Genomic DNA, 26,338 nt, shown 5'->3' on the forward strand with positions numbered 1-26,338 from the left:
TGTGCAATCAGTCATGGATTAATGTGAGTTAGCCATGGGTTAGCTGGCCAAGGAAGAGCTGAACTGTACATTCTGTGAAACTGCTGGTTTTCCTACCTGTGTGGATGTAGTGGGGAAGGCCCAGTCCCACACTGTTATGATGCCATGTGTCCTTGGACCAGAAGTAGCATCCATTGTGCTTAATGAAGAACAGGCATGGAAGGTAGAGGTGTTGATTATTTTGATACTTTTTCATGGAAAGCATGTTTGCTAGGGTGAAGGTCCTTATCTTGTTGACCTTGTAAAATCAGGGAGGAATTTCTCCCCTCTGATATGTATCTTAGTTTCTGGGTGCATTTTTTTCTTCTCTTTTTGCATCATCAAAGGTTCACCATGGCTGAACAGGCTACTAAGCCAAATGAACTGGTATTCTGCAACTGTATAGGAACGTATTTGAAGCATCTGGTTAGTATATCCTGGGTGTGTACGTAGGGTTGGGTTGATTTCCTTCAAGTCAGTTTGGCAGAGATTCTTTCCATCAAGAATAGGTCACAGCTAACTTTCTAAGATCATTTGGATGTATCTCATCCAATCATTTCCCTATATCACAGCCCTTTGGGGGCCTCTCAGTCTCTTCTGCTTCTTGCCTAAGGCATGTATTTTGTTTTATTGAAGAACTAAATGTGTTCTGTCACTGAAGTATCTAGGTTTGTTATTGAGACTTTGTGTGGACACTAGCTAGCTCTTCATACACAGAAAGCCAGCGTTGCAATTTAATGGCTATAGGAAAGTTGACATTCAGCAAAGTCAAATTTAAAAAGGAAAAACACCCCTCTCCCCCTAACCTTAGCGAGAGACCAGATTGGAAACATGTAATGAAACTTACTCATTGTAATATGCCACAAATATTTCCCCGCACATGGCAACAGACTAGGGAAATGCTTATCCTTATCCTACACTTAAAAAATAAAAGATGATCCTCCCCCAAATGCAGTGATGCTGAAAAGTATTTGAGGATCACTGTGTATAACTGATTCAAATAAAAAAAGATATTAAAAGCCTAAACGTGAGAGTATCAGAATAGGACAGTAACATTACGTTGTATACTGGTTGAAACATTACTGTAAAATCAAATACTGCTCAGGTGTCAATATTTCTAAAAGTATTTAATTCTATTTGTTTTGGGTTTAGAATCAATTTCAAAGTAGGTCTGAGAAAGCATTGTTTATAGCGAGAAAGCAAATAGTTTTTATATATATAAATGATTTGGGAGAAAGTTAAGTGACTTGATAACAAAAAATACCTAGAATCAGAAGTTATCTTTTACATTACATAACATGTTAATATAGCAGAAAAAGACAAAAGAAAATACACTGTTTGGATGCTGAAGCAAAACAAATTCAGATAGGAAAAAGTGAAGATTTTTAATAGCAGATGATATTAGGGGATAGTTGGATTAAGAGGAAGCTGGGCTGTCTGTCATTGACTTTTAAAATCAAAACTAGATACTTTTCTGTGAATGGATCAGATCTCAGACAGATGTTGTTTGCCAGAGCAAGGTCTTCAGTCTTTGTTACACTGGTGATCAACTGAGATAATCAGAGCAGTTCATTTTACAGTGAAAACTGACTAATTTCTTAAACACTTGGCCACTGAATATCTGCTACTAACATTGAAGTATTCACACAGGTATTACCACGCTGTTCCTACAGCGTAAGGGTCTAGATGTATTTCATAATGAAGGTTGCTGTCTAATTCCAGGCAAGGCTCAGAAGTGCATGGTGCATCCAGCAGGGCTTGACATACTGCACAGATTATTTTATATAAGTCTATGTAATTATATTGTAATTTTACAGGATGGTTGCTCGGTACTGAACACTGTCTCTGTGTATACAAACGTGAACAGCACACTCATGAGAACATGAGTATTTTAAAGTCATAGCACTGCTTTTGCTTTTTATTGACATGCTTTACCTTTCATTGTAGATATATTGTTTCTTGCTTTTGACAATTATCCTTAAAGTAAACATGGATATGGACACTCCAATTAATAAGTTTTAAAAAGAACTCCCAAGTTAGGAAGTATAGAGAGGAAATTTTCTTTATGAGCTACTTAACAGTTTCAATTTGCATGCAACAGTAAAAATAAAAGCTCAGTAACTATGATTTCTGTATTGCAGTTTAGGAAAACATTACACAATTAATTCCACATAATACTTCCAAAAAATCTGGTTTAATCAGGAGTATTTTTAGGAGTGTTAAACAGCTTCAGAATGCCAAGTGCATGCCATGTACCTAAGTGACTAATTGTAATAAAGGTGTTACATCCTCCTCTTCTACCACACTTAATAACTTATAAACTACAAAGAGTTCCATTTCAAAATACAACCACCATCTACCTGACTTTTTTCCTCCATAGGTATTCCTGTCTTCTCTGGAATACATTAATTGAAATCTAGGTATTGGGAAAGAATGTATGTTCTGTGTTGTTGGAAAGAGTATCTTTTCATTCCTTTTATCTTAAGCATCAGAGATTCCCAAGCTTTCAAAAAGTCTGGTTTTTAGAGTAAACATTCATTAACTGTTGTGTAAAGATGGTCCTTCTAATAATACAGGCTTGTAGTTTCTGTGTTTTGCTAGAATGACCTTTTCTGCAATACACAACTATAGCCTTGTGAATATGACACACAGTAATTTAGGCTGTGGCGGGGAGTGAGAGCTTCAGACTATCTTCTCCGCTTCCAAGTTATTATCAGCAATGCAGGAGTCTTCAGAAATCACAATTTTTAAATTTGTAAGATAACATTCCCTAGTTCTGCTCAGTTAAACATTTTTGCCCAGTTAAATTCAACGCTAATTTTACAATCATATAAACAGTTATTTACACATGTTTAATTTTGTTTGCATGCTTGAAGAGTAAAATTTTAATAACTTGTGAAATAAACAAAACAGAGGGCCTACTTTTAGAACTTCTTCACTGGGCTGTGTTTTACCCTATGAAATTGAAGGTTGCTTGAGATACTATGATTTATTTAATACTTATGTACAGCTTAGTTACTGTCATTAAAATGGATGGTTGTTCTTTGTTAATTTAATAAGAAATAATAACTTGTCTACATAAGATGGGCTAATCAGTAGTTTTCTTTGTTATTTTAACATAGCTGCTCTTGAATTATTTTGCTTTTCGAAGGCCATTTGTTATATCGGTCTTTTAGCTCTCATGGTTTTTATGCTTTCTCCACACTTTACTTTTTCCTAAAAAAATGTGGTATTTTTATCCAGGCAATTGTAAGAGATATCTGTCTAAATTTTTTTTATTTATCCTGGAATATTTTCTAATAATAGTTCCCTAAAAGTAAAAATATTTTTACACTTGCAACAATGTTTTGCTTGCATACTAAACCTTCATAAACATAAAGGCAACACTATATGTACAAGCATAAATTAATGTTTAGTGATCAAAATCGGATAATCTGAAGAGCACTGTAGGTTTGCTTTGGATAAAGGGATGGGATATAAATAAAAAGTTTCATGGGTTGAGAAATTTTCTGAAATTGATCTGTGTGAAAGATAAAATGGCAGTTATGATATAGTGGGAGGTGGTTCATCCCCTTTCTCAAGCTTTAATTTCTTAAGCTTAAGTTTAATATTGCTATTTTATAGGTAATGTGTATTTTCTCCTACATACTGTGTTTTCCTGGGCAACAGCCAGTCTGTATTTCCTACTGTTGCTAAAACTAGACAAAAGCTGTTAGGGAGTGCTGCACAGAAATTCAGCCTCCCCAGTTTGTTTGGGGAGCCTCAACCTTTTTTTTTTTTTCCCTGTATTTTCTCCCTGCACTTTATTCTTTGAAGTTGTAACTCTCTGTTGCATTAATCAAAAAACCTGAGGTGCTTAAAATTAAGTGATGAAAATTTTATAACCTGTTTTTTCTCTTTTTTGAGAGTCTTACAGATTTGTAAGAAAGGCACGCTAATTATGATCAAAATTATGTCAGTGTTTTCGTACCTGTGCTTTTGTAAACATACATGCACTGAAAAATATATTATAAAATCTATTTGCGTTATTCGAACATCAGTGAAAAATGTCCCGTTTCTTTTTAAGCGAGTAAAATGAATAGAAAGAGAAACGGTGGAAAATTTTGTGTTAGCATTAGAAATGTTTGACATCTCTGTTAATGCATTATTTTTGCAAGTATACAAGAACTGCAAACTAGCATGTTATGCAGCAGATGCTTTAGATGTTGCACAGTGGAATATGCAGCAGCTGAAACTAATGACATTAATTGATATTGACTGATAGAATTTAAAAAGCCTATACTTTTAACAAATATTCATAAATATTCAAGTCTAATCGAAATCAAATGTACATAAAAATGCTGGTGTCAAATGAACTGATGGTTTTTAGTTTCCATTAGGGTAAAGTATAATATGGGAACATGATAGATGAAGAACGGGTTTTCTGCTCATGTAAACATAGGTTTCTCTGCAAATGCAGTACTTGATTAGGTGTAGAAGTACTGTGCCACATGGTTATTGGCTACCCCTAGGTATTAAATCCTGTGTTGATGGGCTCCCATTATTTTTCATACCTCATACATTCACTCATGGCAGAAAGGTAAAGAAATATTTCGAAAATCGTTGTACTTTTTACATCACCATCAGCAAGGCAGAGCCGACTGACATTTCCCTACATGATTTTGTTGCTCTGTAGGTTGGGTTGGTGCTGAGAGATGCCTGTGTTCGGCTCAGTTGCTAATATCCAAACAAGCCCAGAGCTGAGATAAGGGTAGCTAGTGCAGGACTTGGGAACCCCACAATGACCATTTTGCTTTCTGTGTCGTATTGGGAGAATCAGCTGGGACTGTGTTTCCCAGATAGGCTGGGTGGTGCTGCACTCTGAGCTGACCGATCTCTTTGGGTCTCAGTGTCCCATCTGTAAAATGGGAGTAGGACATAGTTTCGCAAGTCAGCCATGGGCAGGGAGGATAAATACGTTCTTATGGTCTAAATGGTTCAAACCCTGCAGCAACACCCACACGGAGAAGCCAGGCTTTCCTCAGCTCTGGAGAGGCATCCAGCCATAGCAGGCTGGAGGTCCCTGCAAGCCCTTTCACCCTCCTGCTCGGTGTTTGCTGTTGCAGTTTGCTGTGTGTGCTTTCCTTTCAAATCATTTCTTTCTCTTTTCTAGTTTGAGGGTTGCAAGAAAGCCTTTTCCAGACTAGAAAATCTCAAGATTCATTTAAGGAGCCATACGGGTGAAAAGCCGTACCTTTGTCAGCACCCTGGCTGCCAGAAAGCATTCAGCAACTCCAGCGACCGCGCCAAGCACCAGAGGACACACTTGGACACTGTAAGGAAGCAGAAGTCCCATTGCAGTCCCCTGTACATTAGGCCGTGTGCTCCTTTCCTCCAGCTTGGTGGCAGAAGGTAGCCCATAACCTTAGAGATAGGAGGGAGAAGTGTCTGATGAGGCTGTTGCAGCTGTTTCAGAAGTGACCCAGTAATGTAAGCATGGATGAAGATGGGCCAAACTAGTTGATAGAAAGGCCACAGCTGCATGGGCTTTGCTGCAGTAACTTTCTCCCACTTACTTGATCTTTAGGGAACCTGAAGTCACTATGCAAAGACACAGAAGCCATCTGCGATAATAACTGCTATTCTCTGACAAAAACTCAGTGAAACTTAAGAATGGGGCAGGTACCAGAAAGTCAAGAGAGGAAGAATAATTTTGTAAATCTAAAAGTTTTCATGCCTACAAATTGTTGCTTGTGAATTTGAGTCACAGCTGAGATTTGTTTAAAAACTTTTGTTTCATAACTTGTTTCGTCAGAGACAAGCAGTTTCCAAAGGGCAGAAGTCCAGAAAGAAAACGAGAACAATGCCATTTGAATTAAATGGCTGTCACAAAACTTAAATTATCCATTTCAAATAGTCGATAGTATGGCTGGTAAGTTAATCATTTGTACAAGGTGGTTTTGGAAATGCTTTGTGAAACGTAAATGGCTAAATTGCAAAATAGCTAATTTCAGCAAACAGTTGGACCTAATATTCATTTAATACTCTGTATTGTGGACCTACAAGTCTTCAGGGAAGACAGACAGGTTAGAACAGGCAGAAGGAGATATTTATAGAGGTTTATGTTTATTTGGTCAGATTTATTGGGCTTTCTTTTAAGAAAACTATAAAGGTATTACAGGACTGGTATCTTTCTAAAATGACGTGTTATTAGAAAATGTGAGCTGAAGAAGTTTGTCTTATACTTCATATTAAAATGTGTATTTTTGTGTGTAATATTTTTGAAACTTCAGTATTCCATGCTTGCTTTGGTTTTTGCTTGCTGTCTTTGTAATATAGTAAACTAACACTTTTTCTTGTTCTCTTTTTCTGAAGCAGATTCTTCTATAATCCTAAACAGTCTATCTGGGCCTTTACTGCAGTTTCTTTACCTGATTCACTAAAGAATGTAATTTCTGATTAAGTCAAAGATTGCTCTGAGGGTGGAAGAATTGTGAGTATAACTAGCTATATTCATTCTACTGATTACAAAAAAAACAGGTAACAATGAAAGGTGCCATAATGAAAGCTTTCCTTTGGTTTGTCTTCCTTACAAGCCTTACTTTCCTCCTTTCCCTATCTAATAAATTACGAAGCACTCTGCTTGTAATAATGTACAACATTTGTGTTCTGTAGTAATGTGGTTTGCAGCATCCCAAGGCTCAAAAGGGGTTCTCTTGAGTTAAAATAATCTGTGATATAACAGCTGCTTTATCCTTTTTCTTTTTGACTTAGAAACCTTACGCATGTCAGATTCCAGGATGTACTAAACGATACACAGATCCAAGTTCCCTGAGAAAGCATGTGAAAGCCCATTCTTCCAAAGACCAACAAGTCAGGAAAAAGGTAAATTTTCTGCCGTGTTGACTGGTGTAAAGCTTATGTGGAGAAGTCAGTGGTCTAATACTAGATGTTTCAATGAATCTTCAAGTACCTGTGCTGATTCCCCACTGTTGATTAGAAAAACCATTAATGGGAAATAATAGATATGGTCCTCATATAGATGATAATTTCATCTTTGACTTAATGAGGCTGCCTGCTTTAATGCTTTTTATTTTCTGATGTGATGATTAATCACTAAACATACATAATGAGGCAAATAAAAAATAATGATTAAATAACAAAATAACACTTGGTAAATACATAGTAAGACAAAATCCAGTTTACATGGCCAGTCTCAGATGGAAGGATGGATTTTGAGGGCAGATGGACAGTATGTGAGATTAAGCTCTAAATTGTATTTCCATATGCCAGACACTTCCAAATACCAAGACATTTCACAACACCGGTTCCCTGTGGATGTCAAGTCCATGAGTCAATAGTTGTTTATATGTAAAAGCACATCTTTGAAGAGCTGAGTTTCAACCTAAGGGAATGATTTTTTTTCTGAGCATTTTTCATCATATCTCCTATTAATCACTGGCACTGTTTCATTAGATTGTTTAGATCACTGAGGATAATCTAAGCTTTCATTTTAAAGGAAACTGGTCCTGATAAGAGAGGAACATGCATGAACTGGTGTAGGGATAGATAAACCTTTGAGATGTCAGCCCCATGTAAAACAAGTTATAGTTTAGAAGTTTTAAAATTAAATGCACAGCCATTCATAGAAAGTAGCAAAAAAATTGCTTCGTACAGCATTGGAAGCACTAAGTGGCAGTCTTTAAAGCTGCAGTATACAAATTCAAAGAGTAAGTTTTGATTCAATGGTTTGTTGAAGCAGGACATGGCAGCAGAGACCTGCACGTCAGCCTCCGAGGAACTGGCCTGTAGCATTCTTGAGGAATTTCCTTTAAACTTATGAGTGCCCACTCCTGTATAAGGCAGGAAGTAACTGAGCATGCATTTTCACCTTAATAAGTAGTGCTTTGGCTCCCTTGCTCCTGTGCACGCTGCCCACAGGCAGGACTGCCGAAGGAGATCCGTGAGCTCTGTCCTGCCTATCCCAGGAGGACAACTCAGCCACCCAGACACTGTCTTCTACAAGCATGTAAAGTAAATGCCCATCAAGATGTTGCATTCTGAGAAACTTGTGTGATGCCTCAGCTAAAACTGGCGTAATGGATCTGAATACAGGTATTAAACTGCACTGTAACATTACTGTCATTGAAAGCAAAATCATGTGTTATCTCCTCTCTCTCATTTTGTCAGATTGCAATACTATGTGGGATTTTCCTTCCTGCATTTCATTCACTATTTGATTTTGCTCATTTTCCATTCCTTCTCTGTGCCAAACAGTTTAAACCTGGCCCTTTTTACTCCTCGCTTGACTCTCTATGGGCACATTCTAGACTTAAAATTACTTATTTTTTCATCCCTGTTTGATAAGGATTTATTTATGTTCATTGGTCACCTGAGATACATTGATATATGGAAGGGGAAATAAGCCAAACGTCCACAAAAAGAAAAGAAAAATTGTGGCATCTATCAAGCTGCATACTTAAAGCATGGATAAAGTCTGCAATGTGTAATGTTTACAAGGTACAGCATAGTCACTGGACCTTTGAGAACTTACAATTGCTAACTAACATCATGCTTTGGTATTTGAAATATTTCCTGGCAGTAATAATAATAAAAAGTAAGAAACAATAAACCTTTTAATGCAGAATTAAGGTTATTTATGGCTTTAATTAAAAGTGAAAATTGGCTTAATATCAAAAAAGTCTTTACAAAAATGTGAATTCATCAAAAATAACCATAAAAATTCCAAGGTGATAAAGGCACAGTGGAGTAATACTTCCAGCCCTAGGGATCTATTCTGTTGAAAAGAATGAAACCCTTTGCTGTCACACCCCGTTAGTCATGGATTCATTTAATATATTGTGCCTGACTGCTTTTAATCCTCCTTTTAACCTTCCCCCTACACACCAAGTGACATTATTGTGGTGTCTTAAGTTCTGGCTCTCCAAGACTGTACCTGCAAATGTGTCTTTGATGTTGCATAGACTTAAAATAGCAGGATGAAGTATATTCATAACAGCAGAATCAGCTACTTGCTGTGCTAAACATTACGTTGAGCCTTCAGCCCAGATTTTCTAGATCTGTCTTCAAAGCTTTGACCCTTTCCTTGGCCCTCTAAAATGGGGCCAGATTATGCAATGTGATACAGATAAATTTCCATCTCTGAATTATTTTAAACAACTTTTGTTGATATGTGTTTATGGCTTACCATGTAAGGCAAAAATGCCTTTTCTGCAAATCTTGTAAGGCAGCCACTGTTCCCCTTCTCCTCCCAACCTCCAGCCTCCGGCCATCCACTAAATACATTTAACTGGGAATCTCTCCAGGTAATGGGATGAAATCCTATACACCAAGAAGATCCCAGCACAAATACATTTAATGCGAGCAATTTAGTGGATAGTACAATAAACTTTCATTTACTTTTCAAAGGAAAGTAGAAGAGTAGAGAGAACCATGCCTGCTTTAATCATCTTTGTGTAATTTGTAAAATTCTTCATAAACATGATGGCAAACATGTACACAAATACCATGCAAACACCTGGGAACAGATGCTGAAAGTGTCCAGCAAAACATTTTAGGTGTAATCTCTGTGCATCATAATATTCAGTCTGTACTTCTAAAACATTTTGCTAGGATAAAAACCAGTGCTTCCTATCTTATTTTAAAAAGTAAAAATTGCTGACTGTGCCTGGATTTCATCTTCCCTTGGGGAAGATGGATGGAGCTCCTTCTAAGCAGGGAAGTCAATGACAGAAAACTAGACAGCACCCAAAATGAGAGCATAAAGTGATGCTGAGAGGAATGCTAATGCATAACATGGCCCTGGACTACAATTACTTTTAAAACCTGTCCTCTTCTTAGTCATCTCCTCCTTTCAACTTTGAAAGGACAACAAACTTAAAAGATTTTTTTGTAAGTTGAACAATTACCACGTGGTGCTTATTACCACAACATATAGTGGAAGCTAAGAGCCATGTAGGATTCAAAGGGAACTGGATATTTCTGTGAGCAATGAGACAGGGTTAAAAAATAAACATGAGATTTGCAAGGGATATAGGTGCTTCAAGATCATGCTTCAGCATAGAAGTCAGCATCAAGCTAAACAGATTAGGGAAAAGCGTGGTTATTCTGTACTGCTTATTTGCAGTTTCTCACTCTTTCTCCTGAAATGCCAGCCACTAGTGGACACAGTGTACATAACTTAAAGCAGTCTGGATGGATTTTGAGCCTGATCTGAAGGAAGCATCTGCTTCTAAATTGATACTTTAAAATAACCTTCAGGCTGCCTAGCCTTAATTTATGTATTCTCCTGCTTTTTTCCCTCTGTCATTCCATTTTTCTAATCCTTTTGTCTTTCAGTTTCCTTTCTCATTCTATCTTCCACCTTTGTAGCTTTGGGTCTTTAGGATATGCAGCCCAAACTGAACATCTGTAGGCGGCTGAGGTGCGTGTGCCGTGGTAAGACCAGTCCCAGGACTTTCTCCTGCCCCAGATACTCCTATATTCTCTCATCTTTCACGCTGTTTCTTTCCTTCATTTTTTCCATATGCAGAGTTCAACTAAATTGTCGATTTAGAAAGCATAGTGGTACATACAGGCAAATGCCACTTAAACATTTGACATGCTGTGTGTTTGCTAATCTTTATCTAGCTTGGACCTAATATTAATTTAGGATCTCATAAACCATTTACCTTTTCTTTTCACCTCACATCAATAATTACCTAACAACTGTTCAGCTTTTTCAATCTTTCATGCGTTTTCAAGGCAGACCCAGACCAGAAAAAGAAATGAGTAGTTTTTTTCCTTTTGGGAAACTCTAAAAAGGAGAGAATTCCAGTTTTTAGCTGAGTCACTTCCTGAACTAGCAGCTTTTATATGAAGAGGGGCTATAACAGCCTAAACTGATTGTTTCCCAGAATCAATGGTAAACATGCAGGATTTTTGAAAGGAAAGGAGAAGGAGGAAAAATTCATGGGTTGAAATTGCTATTTCATTTCTTCTTTCAAATATCAAGTAAAAACAATATAGTTACTTGGCTTGCTTTGTGGAAGTGCAGAGAATCAGAAGAAAAGGTTAGGAAAACAGAAGGATGAGTGAGGCAGGTATTTGCTTCAGCTAATCTTCATATTATTTGTTATTCTTACAAAACACCAACACTATTTTCTGACTTCATAAAATCTGAAAACCATTTATGCATTGATACTTTTTATTCTGAGTATAGACTGGCTCTGAAAATTGCCAGCCTGTAATATTAGGTGCAGCTGTTAATGGTAGAAATATTGTCTACATGAAGTCAGGGTGAATCATTATGCCTATTAGATCCTATGGTTCTTATTTGTAGAACAGCTTTAATAAGGAAGGCTACAGTTGAGAGCTTTGCTTTGATATCTTCAACAGGGCTCAGTAATTTTGTTCCTTGAGTCATCCTGTGGAGTCTCTGACTAGTCAAAAAATAGGGCACTACTTGACACAAGTAAGCTTATTTTCAATTGGTTACACTCTGTGTTTTTAGTAAACAGCCAATTTCTTTCATCTGTGAATTGATGATACTGTATTTGAAAATATGAATCCATAGCTCTTTTAGTTTGTAAGTCTTTTTATTGAAGTTAGTGAAAATGAAATTATGCAACATATCGTTAACAAAATCCAGAGCCTGCACTATTACATATCCAGTGATTTGAAACCAATACAGAAAGCGAATACTACCATTATGCTCTTCATGAAGAGCTATCTATTGTGTGAGCTAGGACTCAGCCTTGTACAAGTATAAGAACATTATCTTTTTCACACAATATATCATGAAAAACAATTTGCTATTTCTACAGGAGTCTTGCTGAAGAAATCTGTATTTGGAAATCTAAAGAAAATAGTTAATTCACTTTTAAGTATTACAGTGCAAGTCCCACTGTGAATGGAATGGACCCTCCACTGGCTTTGTGTAGATCTTGCCATGAACATCTGCAATGTCTAATGACTTTTTAGATTTTCTCTTTTTAAAAAGTGCATTTTCAAACAGATAAGAGATAATTTAAAAAAAGGACAAAAGATTGCTTTGATTTCATGCAGCTGTTTGGCAAGGACAAGATCAATTCAGTAACATCTACCTTAACATCTGAACAATGCAGTGGCTATGCTTTTAGATACAGTTTTAATTTTATCCATAATTATACCAGTGAACAACTGTTGTCATGTATAATAGTTCCTTACACCAGTGTGTCCTGCCAAAAAAAAAAAGATTTAAAAGATTGTTTCCATTTAATTAAAGGAAAGTGTAATAGATAAGGATACAACTGGTTAGCTCCATCTTTGTGGAAAAAAGGAAAAGATAATTTAGGCAGTTCAGATAAACAAGACCAGCTAAAGGGAATGTAAATGTCTTAGTGTGGGCCTTGAACTGAAAGACAATTTATACCAAATAATATCATCTTTCAGCTGATCAGTCTTTGATTCTTTGGCAGTTTTAACAGTGCCCAGACCATGTCTTTGATCTTGTTGTGTAAATTAGTTATGGATCAGATACATTATACAGACAAGCTTTGAGATATTGAATGCTTACCTGACAATTGCCTCTGAAAGCTGTCTGTCTCCTGGAAACCTGCATCATCTTAGCTCATTCAAATGCATCTCGAGGAAACCATGCATGGATTCAACTGACAGATAGCTTAACGCCTCAGCAAATGCATAACATAGTAAGTGATACTCCTAGGTCTCTACTGGATTTTTCAATACTATGCAGAGGAGCATAGATCAGCTAAAACATGCGGTGTTTAGTCTTAACTATATTTTGCTCCTTATTTATTTATTTGATTTGTATTTAGTCTTAGTCTTAGTCTAACTCAGCAATTGTGCTTGTGTCTGTTTTCCTGGCTTTTTTCCAGGACAGAATTTTTGTACTGTCTCTGCCAGAAAGCAAATATCACAGAGGCATAGTTCTGGGAAAGGCGGTCCAAAGGACATTTCTGAAAGTTGTCTACACTTGGTGGAGGTTTTTTTGAATGGTAGTGTATATGGTACATCTACCAAAGCACTAAGGAATGAAGGGGGTAGTGAGACGTCAGGAGATAAGAGATACGTGCGCAGACTTCCAGCTTGGTTCACTTCTGCCTAATAATCTTCCTTTTTGACACAGATTGGTCAATTGTAAGATGATGGCTGAACAGTGGCTTTTGGGGAGTTGTCAAAACATTATCCTAATGAAGATGGACTCTTCCAAGATTTGTTCCTGTGATATCTGTTTGGAAGGAGATCTTTTCAGGTGTTACTGTGCTGAGGAGGAATAAAGGACAGGCAATCAGGGTCTCTCTAATCCTCCTGCTATTTGTGCATCATTGCTTCCATGTTGCATTTACTGCTCTTTCAAAAACCGATCAGCTAGCAATGGCTGGAAGTTTTCAGAATACTTTTCCTGATTACAATAAAGAAAAAAGGTGCTACACTGCACTGCTGAGATGAAGCAGGCTGTATGACACCTCAGCCATATCCACTCCTATTTCGGACTGTGGTAGAGGCTAGTAGAGCAGAGCAGTCCACACTAGGTATGGAGCATGTTGGAAATAATTAAATAAGGATATGGATCGTCTGGCCAAAGCAATTTCTGGAATTGCCTTGCAGAGTGGCCTGTGCTGACCTTGACCAGGGTTCCCATCTGAACTGAGGGGGCTTTACAGAAGCCACCTTGCGCAGCTAGTAGTGATCCTGCAGATATTGCTCTTCTGCCACTGTGCAACCCCTGTATTCGCAAAAAGGGGATACAAAATCTCCACCTTTAGAGGCAGATCTCAATAACTGAATTCTTCTGAAGGCTAGTCATTTTATATCCCTTTTTTAACAGTTCACCTCTTCTCTCTCAGAGCCCTGTTACCTATAATGTATATAAACCTGTCCATCTTACAATGAAAATGTTAAGAGAAATGGGAAAAAACCCAAATGCTTAAAGACATGATAACCCCCTACTGAACAGTATTTCTCTGGAAATACATACAACTCTGGAAAGACATACAAGTGTTTTCATTGAGGATTAATGTGGAGTTTTCTATAATGTTTTGAGAGATTGTCTACCTTTGTATTTTGTGGGTCATGTCAGCAAATACATTATTCCCTCAGGAAAATAATACAGAGCTCTTGCTTCTTACAGGGCTGCACACTTCTTGATTGTTCATTGTTTATGTTGTTTTACAGTAGAAGCAGGCTTTTTTATTGTGACTACATGTTGATTTTACCGCACAATCGATGAAGCTACCAGTTTGTTTAAAGATTTTGGAATAAACAAATTTTACGCCAGCGTTTAAATTTAGTGGAGAACATGAACAGAAAACAATGTCTGGTGATTTTCTTCATCTAGTATCTTTGGTTTATTTAATTTTACAACACTTATTTCCAGTTTTTCCTTTCATTTCCAGTATTTGAACTAGGCTTTTTTTGTGAATCAAGAAACACAATGCTTAATGTGTTTCTTACAGGAAATAAATTAACTTCTTTTTTAGTTTTCCTAACTTAGAATGTTTAATTGATGAGGAAAGAGGGAGCCAAGGAGGGTTAGAGCATTACACCGTTGGTATTTCAGCAGGTTATTTGGGCACTAAGCTAGCTACCAGTGACATTGTCCATTATGTGACTATATTAATCTGGAGAAACTGCTCTGTTTGTGAACACCTGCCTTGTGGGGAGCAAACAGCCAGATCCTACAGTATAAGTCCAGTTTGCTTCTGTGTCTCTCAGGTTTCACTTGCCCTTATTGAAACTCTTAGTTCAGATTTCACTGTTAAAACTGCAAAAGGGAGAGAATGGATTGAAAGGGAAGCAAATCTATTTTCTTGCTTTGAGAGCAGTTGAACTTAAGGATATTTTGCCTCATTTGTTCTCTATGGAGTCCATTTAAAAGATGTCACTAATGCAAAAAGAAGTGCATTCAGGGGCTAAGGGTCAGTGAGCAGTGCCCATGGCAACTAAGAAACTATTCTGCAGAAAAAATGCAGTAAAAAGTAAGTGTTTTAATCCCCAACTTTAATCCCTTTACTTCCTGTTTTCAAAATGAAATATAAATCAGGCACCATGGCGTGCAGCAATTTTTCCTGAAAGGGATGTTGGCAAAAAGGGATTAGGAATGGGCAGCAGTGTTTAAGGAATTTAATCATACAATTTGTTGGAAAACTTTTGAGACTACAAATGACCAGTTCTTTTGAGCGTGGTCAGTGAGAAACAGGAAAACAGACCCTGAAAACGATGGAGGACTGGCTGTGGCTGCCCCCCCCCAGCTGCTGCTGCAGCAGCAGCGATGTGCACTGTGGTGGGATGCACAAGGCATGCCTTGCAAGGAAGCTCCATTGTGGGGGATATGCTTTGGCAGTGGTGCATGGCTCTGCTCTCCAGGGAGGAGGAAAGATCAAACCCCCTCCTATGGTTTTCATGGTGCTCTGGCAGCTGTGGCAGTTGTTATAACCAGGAGATTGTTGGTTCACTCTGTTAACATTTGCTATTTCACATCATGATTCCTCCCTGCACTTGGTTTCTGCCCTGAGCTTGTACTCCTGTGAGCTTTGGCAGTGTGATGTGTTGAAAAGTGCACCAGAAGGAATAAGTGCTGTCACCCTCATTATATTTACACACATGCCAAAAAAAATCCAGATTGTCTCAAAACTCTGTAAACAGCTGTCAGTGCATGCCCATAGCATTTTGTATTCTTCAGGTTCATTTTTGGTAGCAAACAATATCCTTTTCTCCATTTGTGTGTCTTCACTTCCCTGCTACAGCATATGCATGAAGGTGGGCTTGAGAGAGCAGGAACCCTTCTTTCTTTAGCGGCCTGGTTGACAGAGTCCCTTGGGAGGCAGTCCTGAAGGGCAAAGGAGTCCAGGAAGGCTGGACATTCTTCAGGAAGGAAATCTTAAAGGCACAGGAGCAGGCCGTTCCAATGTGCCGAAAGATTAGCCGGCGGGGAAGAAGACCGGCCTGGCTGAATAGAGAGCTTTGGCTGGAACTCAGGGAAAAAAAGAGAGTTTATGACCTTTGGAAGAAGAGGCAGGCAACTCAGGAGGACTACAAAGATGTCATGAGGTTATGCAGGGAGAAAATTAGAAGGGCCAAAGCCCAACTAGAATTTAATTTAGCTACTGCAGTAAAAGACAATAAAGAATGTTTCTATAAATACATTCACAACAAAAGGAGAGCTAAGGAAAATCTCCATCCTTTATTGGATGTGGGCGGAAACATAGTGACAAAGGATGAGGAAAAGGCTGAGGTACCTAATGCCTTCCTTGCCTCAGTCCTTAATAGGAAGCCCAATTGTTCTCGGGGTACCCAGCCCCCTGAGCTGGAAGACAGGGACAGGGAGCAGAATGAAGCCCCCATAATCCAAGGGGAAATGGTTAGCAACCTGCTACACCACTTAGACACACACAAGTCTATGGGGCTGGGTGGGATCCACCCAAGGGTACTGAGGGAGCTGGCAGAAGTGCTCACCAAGCCACTTTCAATGATTTATCAGCAGTCCTAGCTAACCGGGGAGGTCCCAGTTGACTGGAAGTTAGCAAATGTGGTGCCCATCTACAAGAAGGGCCAGAAGGAGGATCCGGGGAACTACAGGCCTGTCAGTCTGACCTCAGTGCTGGGGAAAGTTATGGAGCAGATCATCTTGAATGCCATTACGCGGCATGTACAGGACAAGCAGGTGATCAGGCCCAGTCAGCATGGGTTTATGAAAGGCAGGTCCTGCTTGACTAACCTGATCTCCTTCTATGACAAGGTGACCCGCTCAGTAGACAAGGGAAAGGCTGTGGATGTTGTCTACCTAGACTTTAGTACAGCCTTTGACATCATTTCCCACAGCATTCTCCTGGAGAAACTGGCTGTTCATGGCTTGGGCGGATGTACTCTTCACTGGGTAAAAAACAGGCTGGATGGCCCAGCCCAAAGAGTGGTGGTGAATGGAGTTACATCCAGCTGGCAGCCGGTCACAAGGGGTGTTCCCAAGGGCTCAGTATTGGGGTCAGTTCTGTTTAATATCTTTATCAATGATCTGGACGAGGGGATTGAGTGCACCCTTAGTAAGTTTGCAGATGACACCACGTTGGGTGGGAGTGTTGATCTGCTTTAGGGTAGGAAGGCTCCACAGAAGGATCTGGACAGGCTGGATCAATGGGCCGAGGCCAATTGTATGAGGTTCAACAAGGCTAAGTGCCGGGTCCTGCACTTGGGTCACAACATGCAACACTACAGGCTTGGGGAAGAGTGTCTGGAAAGCTGGCCGGTGGAATAGGACCTGGGGGTGTTGATCGACAGCTGGCTGAATAGGAGCCGGCAGTGTGCCCAGGTGGCCAAGAAGGCCAGTGGCATCCTGGCTTGTATCAGAAAAGGTGTGGCCAGCAGGACTAGGGAGGTGATCGTCCCCCTGTACTTGGCAGTGGTGAGGCCACACCTCGAATACTGTGTTCAGTTTTGGGCCCCTCACTACAAGAAAGACATTGAGGTGCTGGAGCGCGTCCAAAGAACGGCAAACAAAGCTGGGGAAGGGTCTAGAGAACAAGTCCTATGAGGAGCAGCTGAGGGAACTGGGGTTGTTTAGCCTGGAAAAAAGGAGGCTGAGGGGAGACCTTATCGCTCTCTACAGCTACCTGAAAGGAGGCTGTAGCGAGGTGGGTGTCGGTCTCTTCTCCCAAGTAGCAAGTGACAGGACGAGAGGAAACGGCCTCAAGTTGCGCCAGGGGAGGTTTAGATTGGATATTAGGAAAACTTTCTTCACCGAAAGGGTTATCAAGCACTGGAACAGGCTGCCCAGGGAAGGGTTGAGTCACCATCCCTGGAATTATTTAAAAGATGTGTAGATGTGGCACTTAGGGACATGGTTTAGTGGTGGACTTGGCAGTGTTAGGTTTACAATTGGACTTGATGATCTTAAAGGTCTTTTCCAACCTAAATGATTCTATGATTCTATAATTCTACAATTCTCATTACCCAGTCACACTTCAGTCTGGGCTTTAAATGTGCTATCCTGTCCATGATGCTACTTAAGCATCACCAGTATCTGAGCAAGCAAGACTGAAGCTGTGTAAAGGATGCCTAAGACGTTGAAGTTAATCACCCTGACAGCAGCCCAAACACCCTTGAAGTCTTTAAGACTGTCCTCATTGAATGTTCCTGTTCTAGGCTGGGACCTCCTCTGCATCCATCGTTGGCACTCAGATTTCACACTGCTGGAGATGGGTATTGGCAGCTAGCCTGCATTGGCAGGTACATCGGAGTCCTCAGTACTACTCCTGAAGCAATGATATACTGGCTTCACTGGCAGTCCCCGTATGAGGAGGGCATTCATCTGCCCATTTGTTTCTTCCTTGGGCTGCAGATGTTGTTATTAAATTAGGGCTTTAATAACAACAAAAAACCCAACCTGAAACAGAAATGCCCCACAATAAATGGGAGGCTGTAGGAACTCTGAAAGTTAGCAGTGCCAGCCCAGCCAGCACATCACATCATCATCTAGCCAGGAAACACACTAAACGGACAACTCAGAGGCAGTGGATGAAACGGCACAGGGATGTCCTAAGGAATCTTTGCAAGAGTAAATATCATATGCCTGAAAACTAATAATTTGGATCTCTTACTAGTAAAGCTTCCAGAGTTTTTTCAGTTCTAGTCTTAGGCTCTAATCAAGGTATTATTTTGAACAGATGAGTATTTCCTTGTAGGAACTTGTACATGCATGAACTTAAATTCCAATGGAGATTAACACAAAATCAAATATTTAAAGTGAAGGCCAGTGTTACATAAGGGATGCTGCAGAGTTTAGAAAAAGAATGTGAAATCTGAAAATCTTTGTTTCTGTATACTAACAATTGCTGATGTTATCTACAGATTTTCATGGCAATTTTTGGTAACCTGTCACAGAGAGAAAAATATGTTTGTGGTAAATGAAGTACCAGGTGGATGAGTACTTGTTTATTTTCCACATTTTTCCACTCATGAAGTGAAAATTTGCCAAACAGATGTATTTTCAGAAAGGGAAAGCAAATCATTCTGCATTACAAGTGGTTTCTTTGTCAGGCTGCATTTACTTGGAAAAGCTGATGTTTAGCAATATCATATACTAGCTATATCTCCAAATCAGTCTGGCACAAAAGAGTAATTTTTTCCTGCTTTTTGAATGGCACAGCTCAGCTCTTAGATTGCTGTTCACACAAAAAACAGCTACAAGCCTCTTAGAACTGCGAGAAAAAGAGGATGAAATAGGAAAGGTCATAGGTATAACGTAGGCAGCATTTTTTATAAGATAGTTGCATGTTTTCAGATTTGATACAATCTGATATGGGGCAGGGAGAGAGGTAATGTGTGTGTGTGCGTGCACGTGCATGCATCTGTATAGGTGCTTACCAGTTCTATGACTAGAGCGAGACAGAAACAAAAGCAAAATTTGTGAAAATGTGAACTTCTCCAAGACAGTGGATGTCACAACAAGGAGTGTCCTTAGGAGCCTTCTATGTTAAAACACATTACTTGCAAATATGTAGAGCAACATAATAATCAGTTTTCAACAGAACGATGACCTAACAAGCTTTTTTGTTTATTTCAGAAAATGGCCACTTACAGTACATCTCACTCAAACTGTACTTCCCTTCTTTAAAGTAAGATTCTCAGTTTGATTTTTTTATTCAAAGTTTCCTTTCAGACCTGTCCCAGCTGCAATTTTTCCTCTTAAAGTGGTGTTCTTGGTGTTCTGTATCACTTTAATGAGGAGATAAGCCAAACTATTCCTCATATTAGAATAATACCAATCAAAAGAAAACTCTCTGTTCTATATGTAGTAAAGGTAGAATTCATTTCAGTGTCATCAATCTTAATGTAACAGTGTTGTCCTCTTGTAATATTGCTTCAAAATCAGAATTTCTTCTTGACTTGAAATTTGCCCAAGTTAGCTGATTGTGTAGGTTCCAAGTCCTTTTGATTTTTAATGCAAGAGGCTTAAAAAAATTTTTGGTATGTTTTCCTGGTTTATGCTAAGTCACAAAGATGGAAGCCATTTTTGTATTTGAACTCAAATACTTGTAGTAGAACTTTGAGAGGAGCAAAAGTAACTGTTTCTTGTATAGAACCTAACATCCCTACTGTGCAGATAGGGTAGTTTAACTTGATTTTTATTGTGTTTTCCTGGCTGAACATTTAATTGAAACAGAATGTAACAGCAGATGAAAATAGCATGCACACATATGTGAAAGCTATGGTAGACAATTAGCAAAATAATGAATGCTATGGCTCTCTAGAAATCCTGGCCAGATGACTCACTGGAAACAAAGGTTATTGAGGAATTCCTTCTGTCTACATTGCTTCTTTGCCCCAAGATGTCTGTAGCCTCCAGAGGCAAGAATTAGGACACATAGCAAGCGTAAACTTTTAGCAAGCATAAACTTTTATTGTCTGTTGTCAAAAAAGTGTAGTACTGTGCAAGAAAGCACTGGACGTTGAAGCTGATCTGCGTGAGTAAAGGGATGATCTAGCAAGCAAAACTATAATATGAGCAAACACTGTCACGTAGCATGGCTTTGTATTGAACTTGTAATTTTCTAGTGGTCACATCTGTGTACTGTCAATGTCATGATGCTAACAGGACATAATTTTACTCTAATTGTACAAGCAAATATTAAATTCTGACTACTTCTTCAGAAGAACTAGTGCAGTATGTAGCTCTATGTAGACAGGTCATGCTTCCCTCTCCCAATGCCAACTTAACTTACGGACAATAAAAATGAGTGGAAGACTACTGGCTTGTTCTCTACTTGACAAATAGCACTTAATAAACTTAATACACAGACTATGTGAATAACAGAATTTCCTCCTTAGCTTTATAATGAAAACAAAAACACATTTATAAAGCTATTACAGTTAGTGTAAAACAATTCCTCTCAATGAAAGGTAGCAGTATTTAGGGTGTTTTTGCTGATTTTAGACATGGCAGACACAGACCTAACCTGCATCAAAATAAATAGACTATAACTAATGTCTCCCTTACATGTGGAAATACTCTACTAGGTGCACAGCATACATACAGTCCATTAAGCCTGCTTTCACAAAAGCAAGATTTAAAATGCTGTGATTTGATGACATAACTGGCATGTTTGAATGACTGGAGGAGTCCGGACTTTGCTGAAGAATTACTAGAGTTAACCTGAGTACATATATGCAGGTTTTGAAGTTACTGAGATCCTCTTTTATGTGGTTTGGAAACAAACTAGTAATGTTTGAGAAATCCTAAACTACTTCTCTTCTGACTAAGTGTATTCATAAACACTCATTTCTTACATTTCCCTTGTTGGTGTCTGATTTCTACTGAACAGGAATAATGCTGAAGAAACTAGCCAGGTTGTACAAAAAGACGCAGATCTCAGATAAAACACACATTGGTTAGAGAAATATAAAACAAATTATCTTTTCTTTTAAGGAGACATTTTCTCTGGAATTATGTCATACATCAAACCAACAGCACGTCTCTGCTCTTGGACTCAGATATAATGAAATTGAAAATTGAAGAATGTAGAATCTTACTCCCTTCTAATTACTTCTGCTTGTATCATTTAATCGTGGGTAATTATTTAATCATATCTAAAATGTACAGGAGTAGAATTTCCATCCGTTGTTCTGAAAGCTGATAAACATTAGTTGATTGTCACAGAAGTAAAACAGCTGTAAATCATGACTGACAGTGATTTGTTTTGTGTATTAGAAAAAACTGACACATTGTGATAATGGGAATGTCTCAGATTTCCAAATACAAAACTTCACAAGTCTACCATACAACTGAGCTATTAAAATTGAAAATCTATTATTCAGAACAAATATTTCATACAGGGAAGTTATAAGTGAGCTGAGCAGTTGATTGTTAACTTGCACCTTGGTCAGCCATAAATTTAGGCTACATTACAGCACACAGAAAATGTCTGTGCTCAGCATAGCAAAACTGTCAGTTACTGATTTCATCATTCAGCAAGGTAACTTTCTAACCTTATCATTCTCAAAAATAGATTGGCAAGTTTTCAGTCCCAGTGTGGTCGTACTGGCGCTCAGCTGAGTGATCATGAGGGAAGCAAGGTGATCATGGGGAAAGCAAGGTATTGCAGCCAGGATGCTGGGAGATTTGTGCTGGGATATGCTTTATACAGGAGTCAAAGAGAGCGTCAACTGTCTTTTACAGCTGGTTGATAAGTCTACATTCTGGGCTGGAAAAGAAATGCGTTGTCTTTAGAGCAAAGCAAGAAACAGACTGCAGCAGTTAGACCTGGTCAATTATTATTTCTCCTTTATAGCTTTTTTAACTGAAGATAAAATTTTATGGATGCAATGAATGGTTGGTTTATTTGCTTGTTTTTAAGATCATCCATCTTTTCATTGTGTTCTGTGTTTCTTCACATACTAAAGAAAAATCATAACTCAGATTTCCCTGCTCTTGACAAAATGCAAAACATTGGTTTCAGTTAAAAATGTTATTAAAAGTTTTCTCTAAAATATGCAAAAATACTTGACTGAGATAGAGTGGTTTTTTACCCTGAATGTCTTTACAGGAAAAAACAATGCCTTGATAAGCCATATTTGAACCAGAGTCTGTTTTTTGCAGTCTGTTTTGTTCCAAAAAGGCCACAGCTTATGCCAGCCCTGTTAATGGTATAGAGGAAAGATCTGGAAAAACATTGCACAGAGTATGAGCTTTAGATGGCAGAGGAAGGAGGACCCAGCAACCAAAGCATGGTTACTGTCTCTCTCAAGAGAAAACGGTAATGGTGGGCAACGGAGTTTTCTGGAAGCTGTGTCTAGTTTGGGAAGCAGCTGTGATTTAATGGCTGGTTCTGCTAAAGGAAGCTTACCCATTTCTGGTCCTGCTCTGCTAATCAGTAGAGAAGAGGTCCTCTACCCCTTGCTCCCTGCCCTTTCGAATGGTGCAACAGTAATTACTCTTAAAGAGCAACTCGCATACATACCTTGCAGTAAAGGAGAGTAAAGTTACTCCCAGCACCTATTATCTGGTGAGGATTTATAAAAGGCCTGTGGTAGTATTTTTAGTGGCAATTTGAATTGGCAGTGTGTGTCTGCAGTTGCACAAATCAGTGTAATATCCACCTCTTGCTCAGGATATTTCATTATATGTATGTTAAATACATATATTGTAATTCTAAAATTACATATTATAATATACAATATACATATATGTGTGTGTGTATGTAAATTTATAAAATCTATATTTATAGCCCTTGTGGTTGTAAATATGAATCAATAATAATGAATGCATGGATTAATAACTAACTTAAGAAATCAGATATCACAGCTGTCTCCCAGTGTTTGTTTCACTGTTTTTGGTTTTCTGTTGTTGATCCTGGGTTTTGTTTGTTTTTATAAGCATTGACTATTGGGCAAGCCAGAAAATTTATGTCAGCACAGGTTGTCATGATAGATTTGTTTTCGGTATCAAAGGATTTGCAAATGCAAAACAAACCTCCTGAACAGTGCAAAATAGAAAAATGTGTAAAATAGGCTGTTGCTGTTATTTAATACTTTTAACTAATGTGTAAATACTGAGCTCTCATTTCCTTGTTCTGCTTACTGTTTCATCCATATGAGTGCTATCTGATCATAAAGAATTGATCAGTTTCTTACAAAAAAAAATTTGCGCAAACGAACAACTTTACATGGACGACCTCTGTAAATTTGTATTCTGTGTGATAGAATCCTGATTTTTTTTCTAGAAGTCAGATTTTTTTCATATTTATTTTCATATTAGATTCCATAGAAATTTAAAGTCACATAATGCTCATTAATAATGTAACTGATAAGAATTTGAATCTGGATATATCTGGCATTTAATTTCACATGCACTTAATTTCATGAAAAAGCCATGTGATAGCATAGTGATAGCAGTAAAAACAGAATAATTAATGGATAATAGCAGACAACCATACATGATACACTGGAAGAAACATTTGTACTTATAACAGATTGCAAATATGGATAATAAATGAAAAGCATTTGTGAGGGTATTTCTCCCTTTCTTTCTCCCCTTCTCTCTTTTCTCCCTCTTTCTCTTCCTGCCCCCCACCTCCCCACCCCTGTACAATTCTAGAATAACAAGTTCTAGAATAACAAATATGCCTCACAAAGGTAGTGTACCTTTGGGCTTAATAATGACTCACTAAATTTTTAAGAGAAGGAGTAATCTACAGCATGCACAGTCTGTGCATAGGTAACATAGGCTGCATAATACCTCTTATTACAGTCACCCTACCTCAGGTGCTTATGATGTGTAAGACCAACTCTCCATTCTGTTGCAACAGTTTTATACTAATGCATATCATCAGAAGTCATTTGAATGATCATCAGCATCTTGTGGCACAGTAATGGGTCTTTCTACAGTTGCATTCAGAATCATTTCGTCTTACTCTTTTTTCTTCATTTCTGAGTATAGGGTGGACAGAACCGTCTCTTGTTGTTGCTCTTCCTCCCCTTACGAGTTTGTTAGAGGTGCTACATTATGTTCCAGTTACTGTTACCTGCTCACCTTTCATGGTACCAAACACAGAGGAGGAGCCTCAGTTGTATCTGTGAGATTTGCTTCTTGGGACTTTGATGCATGAGTGCAGAAAATCCTACTGCACTAGGTGAGGTTTCTGTTCATCATGCTGCATGAACTATCTCTTCATCAGCATTGGTGACAGGACAGGATATTTATCTGCATCTCAGCCACTGCAGTGGCCCACATGCATACAAGCACAGACCCTCCTTTTTCATGCTTCTAAATGAATACACCAGCCTGGGAGCCGAGATGGCTGTAAGGAACAGGCAAATTTTTGTGATATGTGACAGTAACATCAGGCAGGCGGTTGGGACAGGCATCAGTCTCAGCAGCCTGCAGCTGCATCCATCTGCCAGAAACCTCAGGGTGCAGTTTTGCATTACAGCTAGGACAGCCTTGTGTCAGGGTGCTGCAGTAGGCTTTCTCCCTTTTCCTTATTTTGGTTTTCAGATTTTTTTTAAATTGTATTTTTTTATTGTATTGTAGCCTCAGGGTGAGACTGTTCATCCATTTTCATCAAAAGGAAGACTGTTCTTATGAATTTGTTTATTAATTGTTTGCAGAGTGAATTTTCTGCTGGATCAGCCAGATAAACAGACTTGCTGTTGATGGATCAGGTACCAGGCAAGTGGCCATGCATGCAGATGGGATTAGTGGCAGTGACAGAGCACTCACTTTCAGATCAGTTCAGCCATAATGTCAAACAAATGCAGTCCTAGTCACTTTAACAATGTGGTCTCAAGACAACTTCGGTCCATATAAAGTGGTATATTGTGGTTTAATCCCAGCTGGCAACTAAGCACCACACAGCTGCTCGCTCACTCCCCCTTGCCCCGTGGGATGAGGGATAGAATCAGAACGGTAAAAGTGAGAAAACTCGTGAGTTGAGATAAAGATAGGTTAATAGGTAAAGCAAAAGCTGTGTGTGCAAACGAGTGAAACAAGGAATTCATTCACTAGTTCCCATCAGCAGGCAGGTGTTCAGCCATCTCCAGGAAAGCAGGGCTCCATCACACGTAATGGTTACTTGGGAAGACAAACACTGTAACTCCAAACGTCCCCCTCTTCCTTCTTCTTCCCCCAGCTTTATATGCTGAACATGACATCACATGGTATGGGATGTCCCTTTGGTCAGGTGGGGTCAGCTGTCCCAGCTGTGTCCCCTCCCAACTTCTTGTGCACCCCCACCCTACTCGCTGGTGGGGTGGGGTGAGAAGCAGAAAAGGCCTTGACTCTGTGTAAGCACTGCTCAGCAAGAACTAAAATATCTCTGTGTTATCAACACTGTTTCCAGCAGAAATCCAAAACATAGTCCCATACTGGCTACTATGAAGAAAATTAACTATATCCCAGCCAAAACCAACACATGGTACCACTTCAATCCTGACCATCTTGAATGATACCACTCCTGGCTGCTTGCTCCCAGTCCCTTGTTTCCACTGCCACGAGCACCTTTGCTTTTCTGGTCCTTCAGTGAGCCAGTTCAGGGCGCTAAACCAGCAGGAAAATATTTGTGTTTTTTATAGTATGCTTCTGCTGATATAAGAGATGTCAGACATTCGACAAATCTTCATTATCCGTGAATCAGGACACACACCTCTCTTTTTGCAATGTATGACAAGAGAACACATGTAAGTCCATCTGTCCAAGGTCCTATCTGTACAAGTAGCCCCTGTCCTGAGTACAGTCTTGTTAAGCATCTGGAAGAGTTTCCTTCCCCAGATTAAAAAAATGCCTGCTATAATTGAAAGATATTAACCAGGATTTAAAAGAGAAGAATTCTGCTTGTACTCCATTTCT

General features: G+C 38.8%; 1 protein-coding gene across 1 annotated transcript in view; it reads left to right on the forward strand.

Moving 5' to 3' along the window:
* The window catches only part of GLIS3 (GLIS family zinc finger 3), a 174,227-nt gene that overhangs the window by 118,611 nt on the left and 29,278 nt on the right, over positions 1–26,338 (forward strand). The window contains exons 4-5 of the mRNA XM_050912959.1: positions 5,171–5,332; positions 6,772–6,882. Coding sequence (XP_050768916.1) covers positions 5,171–5,332; positions 6,772–6,882 — 273 coding nt within the window. The remainder of the gene's footprint in view (positions 1–5,170; positions 5,333–6,771; positions 6,883–26,338) is intronic.

This window comes from Gymnogyps californianus, chromosome Z (assembly GCF_018139145.2).
Source record: "Gymnogyps californianus isolate 813 chromosome Z, ASM1813914v2, whole genome shotgun sequence".
Lineage (NCBI taxonomy): Eukaryota > Metazoa > Chordata > Aves > Accipitriformes > Cathartidae > Gymnogyps > Gymnogyps californianus.